Here is a 9743-nt window from a genome sequence, read left to right as displayed (position 1 = left end):
TTTATTGTCCATTTTCTATTAAGAGGTTTGGTTTTTTTCCATTCATAGTTATAAAATAATCCTATTTTACAAAGATTTACAGTTCTGTGAATGTCCAGCAGTGGGGGGGGGGGGAGGAAAGGCTGGAACTGGCAAATCTCTTAAATAATCAAAACACAATTTCTGTTTTTTATTTTAAAAAAAAGAAGGACAAAAAAGAAATGGACCATGAAAGGATCCAGCACCAAGCAGGACATACCAGAGTAAGAGGGTTTGTATAAAAGTCAATTTATTTCTCTGGGAAGGGGCACACGGAGGGGAGGGTGGGCAGAGGGGGCAGGTAACGAGCCCCACTAATGAGGACAAACCTTGGGGTGACCTCTCTTTACCCTCTCCCCCCCCGGGGGCTGTGGGCAGGGGGTGATGCCTGCACCAAACGCCAGTTCCCGAGGCTGTTTCCCCAGCGGGCGGGTTGGGCAGAAGTCGCTCCCGTCCGGCTTTGCAGTTTTCTGGTCTCTGTGGTGAAGCCCGCCGGGCGGGCAGCGGGGTCACAGAACCCCGGCAGCCCCCCGGGACCGGGCAGCCCCGGCCGACCCGCCTGGCCCGGGGAGCCCGGCACGCCCCCCTCCCCAGCCTTGCCATCCTGTGCCTGGCCTGGAATGCCGGGGAGACCTGGCAGGAAGGGAGTGTGGCCATCAGCAAGGGGCTGGGGATGAGCTGGGTGGGCAGGGGGTAGGACTGGGAGGCTGGGAAAGCAGTTCCAGAGCCCCAGGTGGGGAGGAGGAGGCAAAGGGTGCAATGTGTTGGCAGTTCGTAGAATCATGGAATGGTTTGGGTTGGAAGGGACCTTAAAGATCATCCAGTTCCAACCCCCTGCCATGGGTAGGGGCACCTCCAGGTGTAGGAACTGCAAGTGGGTAGGAACACCAGCCCAGGTTGCTCCAAGCCCCATCCAACCTGCCCTTCAACAGTTCCAGGGATGGGGCAGTTACAACCTCCCTGGGCAACCTGGGCCAGGCTCTCACCACCCTCAGAATCAATAATTTCTTCCCAATGTCTAACTCACAGGATGAACCCGTGCAGGTTTGCAGGGATGGGCCGGAAGGTTCCCAGCTCGTCATCGCACTGGCAAGGGGTAAGGAGCTGTGGGGGCCTGTGCTGGGGGAGAGGGGCTCACCTGGGATCCCTGGGGGGCCCGGCATGCCTGGGTGGCCACGACCAGCTTCTCCCCGCTCACCCTTCTCGCCTCGCTTCCCTGCAGGGAGAGAAACGGAGAGGAAAAGAATTCCCACAGCAAGGAACACACAATCTGCAAGGCAGGGGAGGGGGCTGCCCTGCTCAGGGGCTGTGGGGGGTGACTGGGACGGCTCCAAGGATGGTTTTTGCCCAGCATGGTGTGGGTATGAACACCCACCACCTACCTTTAGGTCCTATGTTGCCGATCTGCCCAGCAGCGCCCAGGATGCCAGGGACACCTCGAGGTCCCATAGGTCCATGTGGGCCCTGCTCACCGGGTGGCCCTGGGGGACCAGGGGGTCCAGGGGGTCCCATGGCACCAACTCCACCTAGGGCAGCTCTCTTGGCGCTGACTGCCACCTCTGCCAGCTGCTCTGTAGGGCAGAGAGGGGCTGGTGTGGGATGGGACGTGGTGGCAGCCACCCAGCTGGCAGTGCCCTGCCTGTCCCCTCACCTTGCAGCATCTTCATGACCACATCAACGATGTGCTGGTCCCCAGCATCCCGGCCCTGCCAGCAGTGAGAAGAGGGACACACCATCAAGGGAGAGAGCTCCTTCTGTCCACACCCAGAGCACTGTCCCATCCCCACCCCGGGTCCAGAGCACCTCCCTGTGCCTGATGCCACCTTCCCAACCCTGCTTTGTTTTCTGTCCATTCAGGTACAAGTGTCCCAGCCTCAGCTCAGGCCGTGCCCAGCCATGCTGCAGCCTCTTCATGGTGTTAACTTTCTGCAGCCACATTTGGTAAGTAGAAAACAAGGCATAGATATAAAAATTCTGTCCTCCAGGCAGGCTAATAAGGCATGTGTTGGTGCCAACATAGCTGGTGCTATGTATAGTGAGAAATAAAGAATTCCTCTTTTTTAGGAAGGTGGGATCCCAGCTCAGCCATCCTGGAGAACTTCTGGGGGAGAATGGGCAGCTCCTGAGCCAAATAGCAACCATTTCTCCAAGGAATCAATTAGTAAGAAAAGGTCAGAGGCAGTTAACAAGGCTGGTGAAAAGAATAGAGGGAAAGTCTTATAGGGAAGGTCTTATAAGGATTGGCTGAGGGAGCTGGGGTTGTTTAGTCTGGAGAAGAGAAGACTCAGGGGGCACCTTCTCACTGTCTTCAACTACCTGCAGGGAGGTTGTGGTCAGGTGGGGTTGGGCTCTATTTCTGGGCAACTAGCAACAAGGCAAGAGGGCCTGGCCTGCAGCTGCTCCAGGGGAGGTTCAGGTTGGATATTAGGAACCACTTCCTCATGGAAAGGGTGATCAGACATTGGGATGGACTGCCCAGGGCAGTGATGGAGGCACCATCCCTGGAGGTGCTCAGGGAAAGGCTGCAGGTGGCACCTGGTGCCCTGGTCTGGAGATGTGGGGTGTTGGTCACAGGCTGGACTGAATGAACTCAAAGGTCTTTTCCAGCCTTGGTGATGCTGTGGCTCTGTAATCAGCAGAGGGTGCAGCCCCAGTGCCAGGAGGAGGGGGTGGGTGGTGGGTACTCACCGCGGCGCCGCGCGGGCCCGGCAGCCCCGGCACTCCCCGCTCCCCGACCAGGCCCCGCGGGCCGGGGGGGCCCGGGTATCCTCGGACTCCGGGTGCTCCTGCATCCCCTGAGGGGCCGGGGAAGCCCAGCTCACCATGGATGCCTTGCTGCCGTGGGGATGGAGAGCAGAGTCAGGGGCAGGGAGCTCGGCAGCCCCGAGACCACAAAGACTTCCAGTGCCAAGTGCTGCAGCCAGAGTTTAAACCCCAAACAGGGTCTGGACCTGAACCCAGGGCTGAACGTGCTCACTGGAGCCCATCGCCAGCAAAGATGCTTTCTGAGGACACTGGCGTGCAGCAAACACCAGCTCCATGGATCCCCTCTGGCTGAGGGTCCCCCAGAGCCAGCAGGTGGGAAGGTCCCAGGAGCCCCTTGCCCCCCAACTCTCAGCCACTCACCTGCCCCTTCGGCCCCGGCTCTCCCGATTCACCCTGGGGACAAAGGGCACAAGAGATGCCATGGGGAGACAGCAGGAACTTAGAGATGCAGTTGAGGGGAGGGCACATAGACCCCCCCCACCAGAGTGCACCACAGGAGACCCCAGCATCACCACAGTGTGTGGGCAGGGACCCATGTCCAGCCCCTGTCCCCCCCAGCCCAGGAACCATCTGTGGGGACTCACCTTCTCTCCCTTCAGCCCTGCAAGGCCATGAACACCTGGGTCTCCCTAGGGGAAAGGCAACGAGAAATGTGAAGCTTCAGGGCCAGCACCCACCTCCTCTGCAGCCACCTTGACCCCCTTCCACCCACTGGGCTTGACCAGGATGGCCAGGGTGTTGACAGAGTGGTGCCAGTGGGTACCAGCCCCCCAGAGGTGCCAGCATTTCTCCACCAATCCCCCAGCCCAGGCAGAAGGGTGATGTACTCACAATACCACCTTTGGGGCCAGTTTTCCCTGGGAAACCCTAGAGAAAGGAGAAGGAAGGTCAGCCCAGCTCAGGGCAGCTTCCCTGAGCAGGACCCTGCCCATCCCCTGCAGCCAGGAGCAGTCACCTTGTCTCCTTTGACTCCTGGCAAACCTTGGGGTCCTGGGATCCCTGGTGGACCCTGCTCACCCTTGGGCCCCTGGGGATCAAAGTAACAGGGGAAAAAGAGAAAAATGTGTGAGAAGAGGCTGTGGGAAAACTCTTCTCTCCCATCAGAGCATCTTTTCCAAGGCAACAAAAGGGACAGGCAGCCCAGGCTGCTTCCCAGCATCCCACCCTGCCCAGAGGCTGGGAAAAAGTGATGGAGGACCCTCCCCTGCAGCTGCACAGAGAGGGCCCTGCCAGGGATGGGGCCACAGCTCCCAGGAAGCCAGCGTGGAACAGGTAATTTGGCCACTTTTCCACCCTGGGAAAGCCTCCAAGAGGGGCTGGGCAGCCTCCTCCTTCTTGCTGGGCCGGGAGGAAATTCCTCTCCCAGCTGGGGCTGGAAACCCAGCAGCCCTGGGACCACTAATCCCAGTGCTATTTGCACCCCCAGCTAATCCCTCACCCTGGCCCAGTGGGCCCAGTGGCCTCAGCCTGACCCATGGGGCACAGGATGGACCCCAGCAGGGATCCAAGGGTGTGTGCTGGAGGTGCAGCTGGGCCCTGCTGCCCCCATCCCCCTGCCCAAAAGCCCCAGGACGAGCAGCCCTGAGCCCTGCCAAAGCAAAAGTCCATTTCCCAGCCTGGCTGGGGGTGCAACTCACCACTTTCCCCTGCTCACCAGGGGGGCCCACGGGGCCACGCTCACCCCGGTCACCCTGTGGAGACCAGGGAAGAGAACAGAGTCAGGGGCAGCTCCTGGGGTCACCCCAACCTCCCCCCCTGTGCCCAGCACCCACCTTCATCCCGGGGACACCCTGTGGTCCCTGCTCACCCCGAGGTCCTGGTTCACCCTAGAAAGGGAGGGGAAAAAACCCACACAGCCCAACTGCCTCTCTCGCATTCACGTGCCATCATCTGCCCTTCACCCTGCAGCCAGGTGAGGGGCTGGCACTGCCCTGGCTGGCCAAGGAGGTGCTGGACACAGGGCTGGAGAAGTGGCCTCAGGGGCTTCCCTGTGTGGAAACTGCTCCAGGGGCAGAGGGGGGAGGAGGGTTGGGAGATTAAGTGCCCAGCTCTACTTTGTTTGACAGCAAATAGGGCAAAACGAGGGAGGCAGCAACACCCAGGCTGAGCCCAGGAGGGTCACGGTGACATCTCAGTACTTACAAGCTGCCCTGGGCTACCTGTGACCCCGGGCTGGCCTCGAGCACCTGCTTCACCCTGGGAACAGAGATGGAGACAGTTCAGAGACAGCAAGGACAGGAGGGGACAGGATGGGGACAAAGCTACAGGCTCCAGAGATGGAGCAGGGCAGCTGCTGATGGGGGGAGCAGGGCCATGGTGACCCTGTCCCTGCCTGCCCCAGACCCACCTTATCTCCTGGGCCACCTTTGCTTCCTGGCTGGCCTGGCAAGCCCTGCAGAAACAAGGCTGGCATCAACCCCCCTGGAACAATCCTGCCCAGTGCCACGTGCCTGGAGGCAACCTCTGTCCTGGGCACCCAGCACCCTGGCATGACCCCAGGACAGGGATCCCACTCCGTAGGTAATGGGGTACCCACTCCCATGCTCCTGTACTCACAGCTTGTCCCCGGTGTCCTGGTGGCCCTGGGTGGCCAGCCTGCCCCACACTGCCCTGCAAGGGACAGAGGGGATGTCACCATGTGATGGAGAAAGGTGTGGAAATTGGGTGTCCATGAGTGGGACAAGGGACTCCTGGCCGAAGGTGGACACTGCCCTTGACCTCACAGGTTCAGCCACACTCCTTGAGTCAGGAGATGCCACATCAAGGGCCAGGAGCTTATGCCACTTGCCATCTCTGTTGTTTCAGGAGCAGCTCACCTTCAGGCCTGGGATCCCTGGGGTGCCATCCTTGCCATCGATGCCTGGGAGACCCTGCAGAAGGGGGAAGAGCTGCTTGGTCTGACATCTCCAAAAGGGACTGAAAGGTTTGGGGGTAAGGGGGGAAGCTGGGAAGGGAAAGGAAAGCTCTAACCCTGTGCTCAGCCAGAGTGCAAGGACACAGGATGTCCCTCACAGGACAGAGTGGGACAGAGAGGTCTTTTCCCTGCAAGGGATTCAGCTCAGCCCCAGATGTGGGCACAGGTGCCACGGGCTGTACTTACATTCTCCCCCTTGGGGCCAATGTCTCCTTGGGGGCCCCTGATGCCCCGGCCACCCTAGAGCAGAGGAGATCTGGTGTTAGCTCTTGGTGCAGAGAGGAGGGAGGAGATACCCACCAGCAGCACCCTGGGCAGAGCCCCCTCTGTGCTGGGACTGGGGCCAGGCTGGGGAGAAGGGGGCAGTGGCATCGCTCGGGGCACGGTGCTGCCCTCCTGACACGGGGGCCACCTACCAGATCTCCCTTCTCACCAGGGTCCCCAGGTGGTCCTTTGGGGCCTTCTCTGCCCTGGAGGGGAGAAGGACACGGGCTGAGTAGCAAAGAGTGGGGTCCCCTGCATCCCCTGGGGAGGAGGGAGGGCACTCACCGGCCGCCCCGCTGCTCCGATGGTCCCAACCATCCCTTTGTAACCAGCAGGACCCTGCAAGGAGAGCACAGGTTGGAGCCAATTCCTCCCATTCCAACTTCAGCCCCCAGCCAGGTCTGACCCTACTAACAAGAGGCAGCCCCCAGCTCCCTGAGGTGCCCAAACAGCCATGATAGAGATGCTCCTGGGAAGAAGCCTCCAGGAAGCATCACCACAGGTCCCCCTGGCCCCAGAGCCAGGCACAGCCCCCCCTACATCCCACCAGCACTTACTGTCTCACCCTTGGGTCCCATCATCCCAGGATAACCCCTCAGGCCCTGAGGTCCCTGCAGGGAAGGAAACAGCCAGCTTAGCTGGAAACAGCCCCAGGAGCAGCTCAGGGGGAGGCCACAACTAAAGCAAAAGCTGGAACTGGGAATCAGCAGGTTTTTCCAGACATGAGGTATTTCAGTCCCCTCCCTGGCTCCTAATTCCACAGCCCCCCCACCAGGAGCCTTTCCAGCTGTCGGTTCAATAACAGCAAAGGACCCAAACAGGGGCTGTTTCTCCCACCAAAGCTCTTGGCTTCAAAGCAGTTTTGCCCTTTCCTGCACCGAAGGGCTCAGCCCATTAATTGCTTTTCATCTTCAAAGTGCTCAGCGAGTTCCAGCAGCTTTAATCCCTGCACCCCCACAGTGAGCTGGGCACTGGACCCCCGAGCAGGTGATGGGGGCTCAGTGTACTGGAGGGATTTGTCCCCATGGTGAGTTACCCATGTTAACATGCACTAACCACCCAGGTGCCTGGGTCAGTGCTGACCAGCCAGGTCTCCCCTCAGGATGGTGGTGGGAGAAGGGAGATGGGTGGGACAAAGGCTTCGCTCTGGTTCCAGTGTGGGTGCCCAGGAGCAGGGACACACTGATGTCATGTCCCTGGTGTCACATCCCAAGCACAAGGCAGACACCCCCAGCCCTTGGGGCACCCCAGGGGCAGAGCAGCAGAGAGAAAGGAGCACGTTACCGGAGGGCCTGGGACACCTTGTTCTCCAGAGACTCCAGTGTCACCCTTGGAGCCCTGGAGAGAGATGGAGAGGAGTGAGGTGAGTGTTGTGGTGGAGCAGGGATACTACAAACCACCCTGGGGACCCAAGACCCCCACGTCTGGGACCCAGAGGGGATGGGGACAAGTCTCCCCCCAAGGAGCCACCATAGGAAAAGCACCCTACCCACCCTCTGCCTCCCAGCCCTAGATCTCGCTCCTCCCTTTCCCACCTCTTTCCTTCCTCCCTTCTCTGCCCCCAGGTCCAGCCCCAGCTGCAGGCACACCTGGCTTCTGCTGACAAGCTGGCACAACAGTCACTCACCTGCCTGCCCTGCCTGCCGGGCTCCCCCAGGGCACCAGGGCGGCCTCTGTGTCCCTGCAGAGGAGGAGGGAGATCGTCAGCATTCCCGGGAGAAGCAGCAGGGTTGAGGCAGCATCCTGATAGCTACGACACCCAGAGCCTCCATGCCTGCAACGTCCCACCCTGAGGTACCCCCTGGTGACATGGTGGAGCTCAGCACCCCACAGCCAGGGGGAAACCCCACCGGGTTTAATCCTCTGGGCTTTGCAGCAGGTGAGCTGGGCAGTGGCAGGGCTGGGGCTTGGGTGCAGGGTCTCACCCAGCAGGAAGGGGCTGGCTGGAGAGCCAATTGGGACCCCTCCCACAATTACTTTGCCCCCAGGGCTCTCTGAGTGTGCATGTCCCTGTGGTCCCAGGGGAGCAGGGCAGCTCCTGAGTTCCCCATGTCTCCAGACCAGGGAAGGCTCCTCGGCTCCAGCACAGCACTGGGGGTGACAGTCCCTGTTTGCTCCCTGGCAGCTCCAGGGCTCCCTTACCTTCAGCCCCTGCAGTCCCTGGGGACCCTTGGGACCTGGTGGGCAGCTGGTGGGACACTGGTGGGGAAGAAGAAATGCAGTGTGAGTTAAGAAAGGGCCCAGAGAAGCCGTGCATGGAAGCACAGGGTCCTGTGGTGCAGGGTGACCCAGGGGACCCGGTGCTCACAGCATCATCTGGGCTGGGGACTCTGCTCCTCCCCACTCCCTCAGCCCCCAGTTGCCAAATGATACTGGGAGCTCTATTTTGGGCCAGGGCTCACTCAGCAGCTGTTCCCCTGCCCAGGCCTGCTGAAGGGACAAGGAAACAGCAGCTCTCACCAAGAAATCAGCACTGCCTTCCAGTCCTTGGATGTGTCCAGGGGGGCCCTGCAGGGAAGGAGAGCATCAGCATCTCTGGTTTCATGTCACCACTGTTTTACACCTGGGAGGGAAGGGGTCAAGGAACAGGGCAGGAGAACAAGTCCCAGCCCCAAACCCCCAGGCTGAAGGGTTTTTCCCTCCTGCATAAAACGCTGACAGTTGGGCAGATACTCACAGGCTTCCCTGGGGGGCCTGGGGGACCCCGTGGGCCATCAGGTCCAGGGTCACCCTAGGAAAGAACAAGCACAGAAGAGGAGATTTAGGGGTGGGGAGGTGGCAGGTACTGCTGGAGCTGGGGTGGAAGGGTGATGAAGCACCAGAGAGCCAGGATCCACAGTGAGAACTCAGGCATCCCCGGCCACGATCTGGGATGTGAGGGATGGTGCTGGGGGTCCTGGCTGCAGGCACAGCCTGTCACCCCTCTGTCCCTCCCACAGGACTCTGCTCACCCATGTCACAGGGTCATCCCTGTTCACCCCAGGAGCCCCAAAGTGTGGAGAAGAGGATGGTGAGATAAGGAGGGGAGGTTTTCATGCACTCCCTCCTGCCCCCTCACCTTGGGTCCCAGCGCTCCGATCTCTCCAGGAAGCCCAACCTGACCTGGAAGGCCCTTAAGGAGAGGAGAGATGTTCACTGAGTGAGAGAGGTCAAGGCCTGAGACCTCCACCCCCTTTGGAGGGGGCTAAGATTTGAGCTCTTGCAATGCTACCCCAAGTGGGGTCCCTGACCACCCACAGCCCCACGAGCCCAACACTTACAGGTGGTCCTGGCAGCGAAGGGCCCTGCAACAGGAAAGACACAGTTGGTCCAAGTTCTCCAACCCCCCCTTCCTTCCCCCAGACTATTAGCATCTCTGCCCCGAGCAGGGCAGTGCCCATGCTACCACCAAGGACATGGATGTGGGGGCTGAGAGTGGATCCCTGCTCTGCTCCCACCTCACTGGTGGGTGCTTAGGGAGCAGGTTCTGGAGCCAGGTGCATCACCAGCACCCATGGGAGATGCAGATACTCACAGGCAGCCCTGGTGGCCCTGGGAGTCCAGGCTGACCCTGCCGGGACAGAAGGGGAGAGCCAGGAGTCAAAACAGAAGGGTCTGGCCCTACCAAGCCCTGCTGTGTGACCTGCTGAAATTCCCACACCCACCCTCCCCTGGGCCCAGCCTCAGTGCCCCCTCCCTGCCAAATACTCCATCACTTGATTCCTGCGCGGGTGCCTCCCCCCCCCCAAGGCAGCAGAGCTGGTCCCAGCCTGGCTGAGCCCTGCTGGCCCCAAGAGGGGAA

At 60.4% G+C, this 9743-nt stretch overlaps 1 protein-coding gene across 1 annotated transcript in view; it reads right to left on the bottom strand.

The window, feature by feature from the left end:
• Window positions 1-364: 364 nt before the first annotated feature.
• COL9A2 (collagen, type IX, alpha 2) overlaps window positions 365-9743 on the bottom strand; it is a 12800-nt gene continuing 3421 nt past the window's right edge. The window contains exons 5-31 of the mRNA XM_009996340.1: window positions 9477-9572; window positions 9223-9246; window positions 9021-9074; window positions 8640-8693; window positions 8423-8470; window positions 8105-8161; window positions 7590-7643; window positions 7247-7300; window positions 6520-6573; window positions 6248-6301; window positions 6115-6168; window positions 5885-5938; window positions 5601-5654; window positions 5341-5394; window positions 5132-5176; window positions 4927-4980; window positions 4557-4610; window positions 4422-4475; window positions 3740-3811; window positions 3616-3651; window positions 3369-3413; window positions 3145-3177; window positions 2707-2853; window positions 1670-1724; window positions 1401-1589; window positions 1157-1234; window positions 365-651 (exon numbers count right to left, since the gene is read on the bottom strand). Coding sequence (XP_009994642.1) covers window positions 365-651; window positions 1157-1234; window positions 1401-1589; window positions 1670-1724; window positions 2707-2853; window positions 3145-3177; window positions 3369-3413; window positions 3616-3651; window positions 3740-3811; window positions 4422-4475; window positions 4557-4610; window positions 4927-4980; window positions 5132-5176; window positions 5341-5394; window positions 5601-5654; window positions 5885-5938; window positions 6115-6168; window positions 6248-6301; window positions 6520-6573; window positions 7247-7300; window positions 7590-7643; window positions 8105-8161; window positions 8423-8470; window positions 8640-8693; window positions 9021-9074; window positions 9223-9246; window positions 9477-9572 — 1914 coding nt within the window. The remainder of the gene's footprint in view (window positions 652-1156; window positions 1235-1400; window positions 1590-1669; window positions 1725-2706; window positions 2854-3144; window positions 3178-3368; window positions 3414-3615; window positions 3652-3739; window positions 3812-4421; window positions 4476-4556; window positions 4611-4926; window positions 4981-5131; window positions 5177-5340; window positions 5395-5600; window positions 5655-5884; window positions 5939-6114; window positions 6169-6247; window positions 6302-6519; window positions 6574-7246; window positions 7301-7589; window positions 7644-8104; window positions 8162-8422; window positions 8471-8639; window positions 8694-9020; window positions 9075-9222; window positions 9247-9476; window positions 9573-9743) is intronic.

Source organism: Chaetura pelagica, unplaced genomic scaffold (genome assembly GCF_000747805.2).
Source record: "Chaetura pelagica isolate M959 unplaced genomic scaffold, ChaPel_1.0 scaffold404, whole genome shotgun sequence".
Classification (NCBI taxonomy): Eukaryota; Metazoa; Chordata; class Aves; order Apodiformes; family Apodidae; genus Chaetura; species Chaetura pelagica.
Note: the sequence above shows the minus strand (reverse complement) of the source record. Positions and strands in the feature narration are given on the sequence as shown.